General features: G+C 38.7%; 1 protein-coding gene across 2 annotated transcripts in view; it reads right to left on the reverse strand.

The window, feature by feature from the left end:
• The window catches only part of PRKG1 (protein kinase cGMP-dependent 1), a gene marked incomplete at its 5' end in the record, with an annotated part of 1,240,279 nt that overhangs the window by 205,345 nt on the left and 1,021,204 nt on the right, over nt 1–13,730 (reverse strand). For both annotated transcript variants that reach the window (XM_080822909.1, XM_080822908.1), the window contains one exon: nt 9,089–9,183. In XM_080822909.1, the coding sequence (XP_080679035.1) occupies nt 9,089–9,183 (95 nt within the window). The remainder of the gene's footprint in view (nt 1–9,088; nt 9,184–13,730) is intronic.

Consider the following 13,730-nt stretch of genomic DNA (forward strand, 5'->3'; position numbering starts at 1 on the left):
CACAGCAATGGAAACAATCAACAAAACTAAAAGACAAACTACTAAATGGGAGAAGATATTTGCATATGATGTACATAATAAAGGGTTTGTATCTGAAATATGTAAGAAACTTATATAACTCAAAACATAAAAACCAAATAATCCTATTAAAAATGGGCTAAAGACATGAACAGACATTTCTGCAAAGAAGACATTCAGATGGCCAACAGATACATGAAAAGTTGCTCAACATCACTCATCATCAGGGAAATGCAAATCAAAACCACAATGAGTTATCACCTCACACACATCAGAATGGCTAAAATAAAAAACAGAAGAAACAACAAGTGCTGATGAGGATGTGGAGAAAAAGGAATCTCCGTGCACTGTTGGTGGGAATGCAAACTGGTATAGCTATTGTGGGAAACAGTATGGAGGTGCTTCAAAAAAATAACAGAATTGCCATATGAACCAGTAATTCCACTAATGGGTATTTACCCAAAGAAATTGAAAACACTACTTCAAAAAGATATTATGTGCCTCTATGTTTTTTGTAGCACTACTTAGAATAGTGAAATATGGAAGCAACCCCAGTCTCTAACTATAGATGAACCTGGATAAAGATGTGGGGTGTGTGTGTGTGTGTTTATTATAATGGAATATTATTCAGCCATAAAAAGAAAACAATGAAATCTTGCCATTTGCAACAACATGGATAGATCTAGAGGGTATAATGCAAGCAAAATACATCAGTCAGAGAAAGAGAAATACCATCTAATTTTACTCATTTGTGGAACTTAAGAAACAGAACAAATGAAAAAAGAAAAAGTTGCAAACCAAGAAACAGACTCTTAACCAACTATAGAGAACAAACTAAGGATTACTAGAGGGAAGGCAGCAGGGGGTACAGGGGTAGGGGTGATGAGGGAAACAGGAGAGGGGGTTAAGAGCACACTTATCGTGATGAGCACTGAGTAATGTTGAATCACCATATTGTACACCTGAAACAACATAGTGTATGTATGTTAACTATACTGGAATTAAAAATAAATAAGGAAGGAAGGAGGGAGAAGAAACACTTGCTGAAGAATAAATCCAAAAGGAATGAACTGGATATAAGAAGAAATTGTGGGCAAAGCAATAGGTAAGCAAGTTGAGAACCTACATCAGTGGCATCTGAAAAAATACCATCATAATAATGACTGATATCAGGGGGATTTACCAACCAGGTGGAATCAGAGACTAGAGAATGAGAGGGAAAGTGGCAGGAGAGACTGAAACACACAAAGATCCTTGTTATTCAAGAGAAGGACAGAGCCACTGGTGAACATTACATGTTGGCTATACATATTACAATCGTAAAGATTAATCACTAAAAGAATAGAAAAAGGTTAAACCTCTAAGAGATGGTACAAATGCGATTCATGTGACAGAAGAGAAAGGACATATCAGCCCAATGTGAAACAGAGATTTCAGATGTACAAAACTGTCAAGACAAAACCAGCTTATGTGCATTTAGGAACACAATATATACATAATAAATTATAGACACATGAGCAGGGAAGGTGCACATGGCCAACCTTAGGAGGTGATGGTGGGAAGGAGGGAAGGAATGGAGAGGAGATCAAGGAGGCTTGAGTTTTATCTGTAATGTTTTATTCTCAAATAGACGAATTAACAGATTTAAATACCACAAAGTATTAAAATGCTATATCCAGCATATCCTTTTATGTACTATGATTTTATTAATTAAAAAAGGGGAAGGGGAGAAAAGCAGGTTTAGAAATGTTAATTCACCTTCCCAAGATCACAGTCCTTGAAGAAATATAGCCTTTGCTTATTTATTTATTTATTTTCCCATCAACAAAGATGGAGCATGGCAAGTGCCATAGGTGTTGGAAGATAGGCAAGAAGAGCTAGGACAGTTCCTGGAGGGAAGGGCCTTCTAGTAAAGGTCACCACTTAACAAGGTGATGAAGGGCTACATTTGGCATCCAGGGCTCTGTTCCAGCTGTAAAGAGGTCAAATCCCAAGAGAAACAGAGGCTGTGACCTAAGGAACATTAGAGATCATCTAGTTCAACTGCCTTGGTTTCCAAATCAGACCCAGAGACCCAGAGAGGTACTGGTTCACTCCAAGTGATATCACTAGTGAGTGGTTGATTCCACATCTAATGCTATGTCAGTTATACCAAGTGTTCCAAAGTTTGGTCAAGAAGTAGCAGAACATTCTTGGGAGTGATGCTGGTGATGATACCGATTGTATTGATAATGATAGTGCAAACAGGATGGCGGTGGTGCTAATGGTAGCAGCTACTTCTTCTGAGCATAATTTAAATTCTAGACACTCAAATGCTTTACAGCAATCCCCTTGATTATTCCTCTCCACAACTAAACAAACAAACAAAAAAGAAAGTTAGGTACAATCATCACCACCATTTCTAATTAAAGGAGAAGATTCCAGGGTCTCATAACGCGTAAATGATAAAGCAGATCCCAACCCAGGCAGTTTGGTTTCTGGGCTGGAACTCTTCACCACAGGCTACACTGGAGACTCAAATGTGAGGAGAAGGGGATCAGGCCATGTGGGAGCTCAGCCCGATCTTGGTCAGTTTCTTCTTACTCTTAAGTTTTTCCCTCTTACTCCAGATGCACAGCATGGGTGTGGCTTAGAATTGGACACCATTTGTTCCCATGTGGATTCTGCATGGTTTCAAGTCAGGTGGAGAGAGCTCAAAGCCACAGTAAGCATGTGGTAGATTGACTCATGAGTTACTGGAGTACAACTGTAGTAATTTCTCCTAAAGACAAATTGAGTTGTTTTCCTGTACATAAGGAAAGAGTCCTTCTATAAACAATACATCTTGCCTTCTTTCTGGTGTGGAAAACCTATTACTACAGAAAAAAAGAAAGAAAGAAAGAAAGAAATAGTGCTTGAGCCAAGGAATACTGAATAATCTGCTTCGCATTAACCAAATGAAGTGAAAGCAATCCGTGACCTCAGTTTCTCTACTAATGAGATGTTACTGGTTAATAGATGGTAATCATATAGATTATAAAATGGCTACAGCTGGGACCCTACTGTCTGCATAGAACAAGGAAATGGAGCTTGTTCCTCCGAGATGCCGAACTCTAGGGTAGAGTTCTGTAGACGGAGTATGGAGCTCACATTTCGGCTCCATCATTCAACCATCTATCGTGTGCTTCACTGCTACTAGTATTAAGCACTCTGAAATTTAAAAAGTATGGTCAAGGATTCGTGTCAAAATTAACCAATTTATCAATATTTTACAGTTCTATTGAACATCCTCAGTAAACTAAAGCAACAATTCCCAGTACGTGTAAATTTTGCATGTGAGAGAACAAGCTGAAATGCTGTGTTATGTACATGCAGAGAACTCTATGCAATCTGTCTCCCAAGGATAAAAATCACTTGGTTTGCAAAGAAGCATAGATACTACCCAAAAGGAAACACACAGTGCCCAGAGGACTTTCTATCGCAAAGTAATGTCAATTTTGAAGGTTTTTAGAGAGAAACAAGCAAATCAATGTGATTTGTGAAAAGTTAGAATTTCTTGCGTGAAACACTGAAACTCCAAAAAAAGTTTAAAAAAAGAATATTGATACTCATCTTTTTGTGTCTTTTTCAATTTCTTTCATGAGTGTTCTGTAGTTCTTCGACTACAAATCCTTAACCTCTTTGGTTAGGTTTATTCCAAGGTATCTTATGGTTCTTGGTGCTATAGTAAATGGAATTGATTCTCTAATTTGTCTTTCTGTATTTTCATTGTTAGTGTATAAGAAAGCCACTGATTTCTGTACATTGACTTTGTATCCTGCCACATTACTGAATTGCTATATGAGTTCTAGAAGTTTGGGGGTGGAGTCTTTCGGGTTTTCCATATAAAGTATCATGTCATCTGCAAAGAGAGAGAGTTTGACTTCTTCCTTGCCAATTTGGATACCTTTTATTTCTCTTTGTTGTCTGATTGCTATTGCTAGAACTTCTAATACTATGTTGAACAAGAGTGGTGAGAGTGGGCATCCTTGTCGTGTTCCTGATCTCAAAGGGAAGGCTGCAAGCTTTTTCCCATTGAGGATGATATTTGCTGTGGGTCTTTCATAGATAGATTTTATGAAGTTCAGGAATGTTCCCTCTATCCCTATACTTTGAAGCGTTTTAATCAGGATCAGGTGCTGGATTTTGTCAAATGCTTTTTCTGCATCAATTGAGAGGACCATGTGGTTCTTCTCTCTTCTCTTATTGATTTGTTCTATCACACTGATTGATTTGCAAATGTTGAACCATCCTTGTAACCCAGGGATGAATCCCACCTGGTCATGATGGATAATCTTTTTAATGTGCTGTTGGATCCTGTTTGCTAGGATCTTGTTGAGAATCTTAGCATCCATATTCATTAGAGATATTGGTCTGAAATTCTCCTTTTTGGTAGGGTCTTTGCCTGGTTTGGGGATCAGAGTAATGCTGGCTTCAGAAAAAGAGTCTGGAAGTTTTCCTTCTGCTTCAATTTTCTGAAACAGCTTCAGGAGAATAGGTGTTATTTCTTCTTTGAAAGTTTGATAGAATTCCCCAGGGAATCCGTCAGGTCCTGGGCTCTTCCATGCTCTTGGATTGGACGAATAAACATTGTTAAAATGTCTATACTTCCCAGAGCAATCTATACTTTTAACGCCATTCCGATCAAAATTCCACCGGTATTTTTCAAAGAGCTGGAGCAAATAATCCTAAAATTTGTATGGAATCAGAAGAGACCCCGAATTGCTAAGGAAATGTTGAAAAACAAAAATAAAACTGGCGGCATCACGTTACCTGATTTCAAGCTTTACTACAAAGCTGTGATCACCAAGACAGCATGGTACTGGCATAAAAACAGATACACGGACCAGTGGAACAGAGTAGAGAGCCCAGATATGGACCCTCAACTCTATGGTCAAATAATCTTCGACAAAACAGGAAAAAATATCCAGTGGAAAAAAGACAGTCTCTTCAATAAATGGTGCTGGGAAAACTGGACAGCTATATGTAGAAGAATGAAACTCGACCATTCTCTTACACTATACACAAAGATAAACTCGAAATGGATAAAAGACCTCAACGTGAGACAGGAATCCATCAGAATCCTCGAGGAGAACATAGGCAGTAACCTCTTTGATATCAGCCACAGCAACTTCTTTCAAGATATGTCTCCAAAGGTGAAGGAAACAAAAGAGAAAATGAACTTTTGGGACTTCATCAAGATCAAAAGCTTCTGCACAGCAAAAGAAACAGTCAACAAAACAAAGAGGCAACCCACGGAATGGGAGAAGATATTTGCAAATGACAGTACAGACAAAAGGTTGATATCCAGGATCTATAAAGAACTCCTCAAACTCAACACATACAAAACAGACAATCATATTAAAAAATGGGCAGAAGATATGAACAGACACTTCTCCAATGAAGACATACAAATGGCTATCAGACACATGAAAAAATGTTCATCATCACTAGCCATCAGGGAGATTCAAATCAAAACCACATTGAGATACCACCTTACACCAGTTAGAATGGCCAAAATTAGCAAGACAGGAAACAACGTGTGTTGGAGAGGATGTGGAGAAAGGGGAACCCTCTTACACTGTTGGTGGGAATGCAAGCTGGTGCAGCCACTTTGGAGAACAGTGTGGAGATTCCTCAGGAAATTAAAAATAGAGCTTCCCTATGACCCTGCAATTGCACTACTGGGTATTTACCCCAAAGATACAGATGTAGTGAAAAGAAGGGCCATCTGTACCCCAATGTTTAGAGTAGCAATGGCCATGGTCGCTAAACTGTGGAAAGAACCAAGATGCCCTTCAACAGATGAATGGATAAGGAAGATGTGGTCCATATACACAGTGGAGTATTATGCCTCCATCAGAAAGGACGAATACCCAACTTTTGTAGCAACATGGACAGGACTGGAAGAGATTATGCTGAGTGAAATAAGTCAAGCAGAGAGAGTCACGTATCATATGGTTTCACTCATTTGTGGAGCATAACAAATAATATAGAGGACAAGGGTAGATAGAGAGGAGAAGGGAGTTGAGGGAAATTGGAAGGGGAGGTGTACCATGAGAGACTACGGACTCTGAAAAACAACCTGAGGGTTTTGAAGGGGCGGGGAGTGGGAGGTTGGGGGAACCTGGTGGTGGGTATTAGGGAGGGCACGGATTGCATGGAGCACTGGGTGTGGTGAAAAAACAATGAATACTGTTATGCCGAAAATAAATAAAAAATTTTAAAAAAAAAAGAATATAGATACTCAGAGTGAAAAACAGTTTATACACATAGAACATCAAAACACTTTAAAAAATACCAAAGCAAGGAAATAATCAAGAAGGGTTAACCTAATAGGCTTCCTTCATTTGATTCTAGATATAGCATTTTAAGAAGACATACCTGATAGATAGAAATCACAAAATGACAGCTCACAACTCAAAGCATTTGCAGAAATGTTTACTGGGTTTTTTGTTTGTTTGTTTGCAGAGTTTGTTTGTTTTTTTCAAAAATCAAGTTGCAAAATCAGATTTCATATTTTTTATAAAACCCAAGTTTTTTTCTGCTAAAACAAAAACAAAACAAACAAACAAACAAAAACCTAGCAGTGAGCTGGAGGTCAGGAATTGCTGTCCTGTTCACGTAAAGGTTTCTAGTTTGCCACCTTACCTTACTTATGTACGTTACCAGCCTGCCCCTTGTATACAAGCTAGTTCATAATCTCTTACATACTGCCAAATGGATCCAAGCAGAGAAACAAGATCCCAGCAAGAAGGGAATGCCTGACTGGGCTTCATTAGAGAGGTTCATTTGTTCATTCGTTCGTTCGTTCATTCATTCATTCATTCATTCAATTTGATGAATACATGTTGAGCATCTGAAAAGCACCAGATACAGAGCTCATGTAAGAATGTGAGTATTTGGACTTCTCTCATCAAGGAGACATGCAACCGTGGATCTCGATGTATATCAAAATGTATGGGATAGAGAGAGCTGAGGACAAAACAGTGATGAATTTTAGGAAACTGAATGAGAAATTCTAAGAGTGCTAACAGTTGCAAGGGACCCAAAGGAAGGGGAATTTGAAGAAAAAAAGGGGTGGGGACGCCTGGGTGGCTCAGTCAGTTAAGCGCCTGCCTTTGGCTCAGATCCGTGATCTTAGGGTCCTGGGATCCAGGCCCACATCTGGCTCCCTGCTCAGTGGGGAGCCTGCTTCTCCCGCTGCCCCTTCCCCCTGCTCATGCACACTCCTGCTCTCTCTCTCCCAAATAAACAAAGAAGGAAGGAAGGGACAGAGGAATGGGGGTGGGATTAGCAGGGTAAAACTGTGGCTGAGAAGGGAAATGCAAAGACGACAGAAAAGGAAGAACCTTCTCTGATGCAAGTAGTGAAACCGTGGTGACACTTGGTGACACTAAAGAGGGCACTTAGAGTGGCTGATCAAGCCAGGCAGAGCAGTGGGAGTGTAAGGCCACCGGGCACAAGAAAGAAAGACATTGCTGGGGGGAAGATGAGGTCAGGGGAAGGCGGGGGAGTGGGAAGGTCTGGAGGGGGGTATGGAGGAGGGGGTAGAGTGAGGAGCCGGCTGGAGCAGAGGACCGAATAAGTACAAGGGAGACTTTGGGCCCCAGGCAGTTCATGGAAATAGCCACATGCCAGAGTGAATTCAATCCAGATGGAATACCATGACGCTCTGATACCAGAGGAAATCTGCTAACTTCTCCATGAATTATATATCCTCACGATCCCTTCTTAAGACACATTCTAGAAAGAGGTTTTCATCCTAAAAGCTTTCTTTCATCAGCACCCAAATTCAGTGGCAGTAAGCTACAAAAGAAAATCTGTCCATTTTCAGTTATGTTTTATTTTCTGGTGTTCCACTTGTGATCTCAATCAGAAATGAATGAAAATATTTGCTTCTTTGGCTCTGTTGGAAATGACATTTCTCACACAGGCAGTTAATCTTGGACCAATGGAACCAGGAGGCATTATTCTCTAGAATCCTCTATGTATAATCAAGGGACAGAATGATTCAAATGCAAATGATAGGTCTGTGCACTTTATACTAAAAAGATAATGTTTATTGCCTTCTTTTGTGAATGTACAGCAAGCATGGTATTTCTTCCATTAGGAAAAAATATCTAATGGCAAGGACATGCTCATCAGATAAGGATCAAATGAACTAAGAAGAAAAAAAGAAAGTGAAAGTCTTTCAGCTCTGAATGTTCATAAGATAATGTGGCATACGTAAGATGACTTATCAGGGTCTCTGTTTGGTAGGAAAGAAAAAAAAAAAAACCTGCTCTGTGATTTGTGCCTTAAAAATCAAAACTTCCCAAATGATCTCTTCACAGCAATTTCAAACAAAATGCATATAATATAATTTTTAAGTGAAAGCATAACGGAAGTAAGACTGACTTCCAAAGAGTCCTGTCATTGTTTGTCATGTGTTCTGCAGTATGTGTGTTTCAAAGTCAACTGGCTTTCCCTCCCATAGTATACGGGAAGAAATCCCAAGTGCTTGCCTCTTGAGGTCTTCCTTTACAAGTCGAATTCAGGGACCTTGTACAGTGCACATCTCTGGGTCCAGCCTTTGGCCCGTTCACAGGGAACCTTCATGTGCCTAACCTCCACTCACAAGGACAACCGCCACCCAGACGTGAAGCCCAGCAAGGCTCTATCGCCTTCTGCTGTGTGTAGTCAGTTCAGGGATTTTGGAATTCTCAATCAATCATCTTCCTAAGATTCAGAGCAAAATTGGGGCACAAAGTAAGCTTAGCAGAAACTTTCCCCCTCTCTTTTAGTGTATTTATAGAGATCGTAGATGAGCGCAAAGCCAGGAAATTTCCCCATTAATATAAAAATGATATTATACAAGTTCATCAATTAATCCCAAAGCCTATATAAATGCATTACAAGTCTACTTGAAAATAAATAAAAACAGTCATCAAGGGTCTGTGTCTGATGTTAGGATCAACAGTAAATAGTCTGTTTTGCTCAGAGCTCCGCACGTGAGATGGGAGTTTATGCAGCACTCAAACAGAAACTATGTAACACGTCATCTACTCACCCCTGCAAGGCTTTCTCTCCAAACCAGTCTCCTTTCCCTAAAGTTCGAAGAAAGACGGGGTCTTCACTTGGGGAGTCTTCCCGAGTGACATTTACCTACAGAGAAAAACAAAGAAGGTCTATGTCCACTGCACACAGTGACTGATCAAATCAACACTAACTGATGGTGTTAATTCCATTTCTCTTTCTTTTTTTAAGCTTACTTTCATGAAGACCATGAGGACATTACCACTGAAAGGACCAAAGAGGAATATCACAAATTTCCACACAAACCGCAAGAAATGTCCTCCAAATACTGTCATGCTGTTTCAAGCTGTTTTCAAGTAGTAATAAATTACTCAAAAATATGAATTTCACTTAATCCTCATTCCGACCTCCTATGAGGCAAGCATGATAAAGAATTAAGTGAGCATTCTTCCAATCTTTTTTAGTGTGTTTCTATGTTTGAATTTTTAAAAATAGATGGATAACCTAAGACAGTGTGTATCGTTCTGCAACTTACACTTTTTCTTGTAACATCGTTTTATTGCTTATCCACGCTCTTACATAGAAATCTAGTTCCTCTACTTGAATGCGTCCATGCCGTCTTCCATTCCATAAGTTTATCCATCCAATTCCCTACAGGTGAATGTTTAAATTGTTTCCATTCTTCTCTGCAGTAAGAATCTTTCTGTGCACCTCGCATGCATGTCCCCATTCCTCTAAGACAACACCTGTCTCGTTTTCCCAAGAATCCACACTCCATTCCAAAGGCTACTCCCATGTTCATGAAGCCTTCTTACAGTCTCTAACCCATGACAGTCCTTAAAGTCTGCATGCTTCATTCAGAAGGATTTCATTTTTTAAAGATCTATGAATTACATGTATATCTTTTTCCTTTTTTACCATAAGAGTGTGCTCTTCAAAAACATGGGTTTATCTTTGACATTGTCTACGATATATAAGCACCTAATAAAAGAGCTGTGAGTTATTGGAAAAGAAAAGCTTTATTACCTAAACAAGATATCTGGGCCCATACAGGACTTTTGACCTGGTTGACAGTCCACGGAAGGAGAGTAATAATCTTTCTGTTGCATGAATGAAGACATAAATGTACCTTTGTGTTAACTTACTTCTACTTCAAGTTCTACTAATATTCATAATACTGGCTATGTTTCTTCTAGAATGATTAAATAGTTAAAACTCACCTGCCTGGAAAATGTAATGAAGCAGAAAAAATTAATTTCTTAAGACAATGCTAGACACTTAAGCACACTTAAAAACACTATGCTTCAGGTTTCTGAGTTTAGAGAATGGATGACAAAGACCAGAATTTTTATAAGTACTAAGAATGTACGTGAAAGGTGGAGGGTATTCAATTACTATTCTCCACTGATCCATTCAATTACTTTTCCACACTACGTTTCAAAACCACGGGGATGCTGGCTTTAACCCTCTTACACCAAGCTATATCACAGAGATGGTCATTTGCATGCCAATGAGGCTTTTATAAATGTGGGAAGAAATACACTAGCTCATTGATTCTCAAACTTCAGGGTAAGGGGTCTTATTCAAAATAAAGGCCACTGAACCTCTCACTAGATACACCTCCTGAGGCAAGGAAAACAAAAGCAAAAATGAACTATTGGGATTTCGTCAAGATAGAGTTTCTGCACAATGAAGGGAACAATCAACAAAACTAAAAGGCAATCTATGGAATGGGAGAAAATGTTTGCAAAGGACATATCTGATAAAGGGTTAGTATCTGAAATCTATAAAGAATGCATCAAACTCAACATCCAAAAATTGAATAATTTAGTTAAGAAATGAGCAGAGAACCTGAATAGACATTTCTCCAAAGAAGACATCCAGATGGCTAACAGACACATGAAAAGAGGCTCAACATCACTCATCATCAGGGAAATGCACATCAAAACCACAATGAGTTATCACCTCACACTGGTCAGAATGGCTGAAATTAACAAGTCAGGAAATGACAGATGTTGGAGAGGATGCAGAGAAAGGGGAACCCTCCTGCACTGTTGGTGGGAATGCAAACTGGTACGGCCACTCTGGAAAACAGTATGGCATTTCCTTAAAAAGTTAAAAATAGAGCTACTACAGAATACAATCCAGCAATTGCAGTACTAGGTATTTACCCCAAGTACATAAAAATACTAATTCAGAGGGATACAACGCACCCCAGTACTTATAGCAGCATTAGCAACAATAGCCAAATTATGGAAAGAGCCCAAATGCCCACTGATTAACAAATTGATAAAGAAGATGTGGTATAAGTATACAACAGAATATTTGTCAACCAGCAAAGCAAATGGAATCTTAGCAGTTGCAATGATGTACATGGAGCTAGAGTGTATTATGCTAAGTGAAATCAGTCAGAGAAAGACAAATACCATAAGATTTCACTTATAGGTGGAATTTAAGAAACAAAACAGATGAACAAAGTAGAGGAAAAAGACGCAAACCATCAAAAAGACTCTTAATGAGAGAGAACAAACTGAGGGTTGCTGGAGGTGTAGTGGGTAGGTGACGGGTTAAATGAGTGATGGGTATTAACAAACCCACTTATTGGAATGAGCGCTTAAGTGATGAATCACTAAATCCTACCAATGAAATGAATATTACACTGCACATGAACCAACTGGAATTTAAATAAAAACTTGGAAGAGGGGCGCCTGGGTGGCTCATTGGGTTAAAGTCTCTGCCTTCAGCTCAGGTCATGATCTCAGGGTCCTGGGATTGAGCCCCACATTGGGCTCTCTGCTCAGCGGGGAGCCTGCTTCTCTTCCTCTCTCTCCCTGCCTCTCTGCCTACTTGTGACCTCTGTCTGTCAAATAAATAAATAAAATCTTTAAAAAAAAAAAAAAAACTTGGAAGAAAGAAATAAATAAAGGCTACCAGACTCCTATTTTTGAAAGTTCTAATTTAATGGGACTGGGAAATCTGTATTTGAAAAGATTCATATAAGTGATTTAGATGCAAATGTTTTGAAGACCAAACTTCAGCACACATCAATTCATTGTTTTATTCCTGGGCCTCGGTTTTCTCATCTGTACTAAAGAGTATTTGGCAGTCCTCACTACCAAAAACAAAACAACAATAAGAACAAAAAACCAAAACCAAAACAGTCACTAACTAAGGTATAATAAACTATAAGATCATTAATTCAAAATCAGACATAAGGATATGTTACATAATTGTACCTTTGCCATCTGGTTAACAACAAAAATGATTAAGAAATTCCAAATGGCAGACTTACGCAAGACATGGGGAGATTTCAGTGGCTTTGGAAATATTCTTCACAAAAATGTTACTGAAATGCAATAACAGAGCTATAAAAAGCTGGACACCTACAGAATAGACCACTTTTTGCTTATATGACAGGTGTGAAGGAAAACCTATCTGGATAATCCATATATGTGAAAAGATAAGCAGTTCAAAGAGCAAGAATGAAAGCTTTCCTTTTAGGTTGTAATGGCCACACTGTTTCTTTGCACATATAATGAATCATTGTAAATATGCACAGACACCTGGCATGGACATTTGCGTCTTTAATTCTTAAAAAAAAAAAAAAAATGTCAGGGTGGAGAAAGTTACATACACAGAGATAGCCTCTCTGACCTTGGCCTGGATTACTTATTCTTCTCCCTGAAATCTTGAAGTATTTTATAATCCACAATGCTATGGGAAAGAACTAACTATAGAGCCTTAAAGATAATACTCAGTCTATTTGAACCCCTATTAGCTCAACACCTTGTCCAAACCCTGGAAGGCTGATCTCAAAAGAGGGTGTGTGTATGTGTGCATGAATTAAATGAGAAAATCTATGAAAAGCATCCTTCTAATAGTACGTGCTCGGGGCACCTGGGGGGCTCAGTCGGTTGAGCGTTAAACTCTTGACTTTGGCTCAGGTCATGATCTCAGGGTCCTGAGATCAAGCCCTGAGTCAGGCTCCCCACTCAGCAAGGAACCTGCTTGGGATTCTCTCTCTCCCTCTTCCTTTGCCCCTCCTCCTGCTTGCATGCTCATGTGCACTTACTCTCTCAAATAAGGAAATCTTTACAAAAAATAGTAAGTGCTCAATAAAGTTGGTTACGTTTCCTATACTTCTCCCCTTTTCTACTTCTCTCACCTGCTTTGAAAATTCATGCATTTCACTGTAAAAGAAATATCCCCATCCTACTACTGCTCTCATTGTTGTTACAAAATGCTATTTAGAGCATAAGCTTCTTTACTTCTAGACAGATAAAAGAGAGTGTGTATTCTAATGTTCTTTTTACTTATCTATATGCTAACTTTCTTTCTATAAGACATATATGTAGTCTCGTAATTTGAGTTTTTAAAACTTTTTAACCATATGCATAATTTAAAAAATTAACAACAAAAATAAAAATTAGATATTTTTAAAAAGATGTATAACATTGATCTTTTACCAAAGTCTTCAATAAATAAGATTAGGGTGCATGTTTAATCAAAAACAATTCAAAAAGAAAAGAAAATGTTTTAGTACACATTCAGCAGGTTTTATAAACAAAGCAATATTTATTGTGTGGGGAAAAAAGAGTCTGGAATTTATAGATTTATGGAGAAAACCCACCTGGAGAATGAGGGTTAGTGAGGTAATCATTTTCCTACTTCTGTGA

Source organism: Martes martes, assembly GCF_963455335.1.
Source record: "Martes martes genome assembly, chromosome: 14".
Lineage (NCBI taxonomy): Eukaryota > Metazoa > Chordata > Mammalia > Carnivora > Mustelidae > Martes > Martes martes.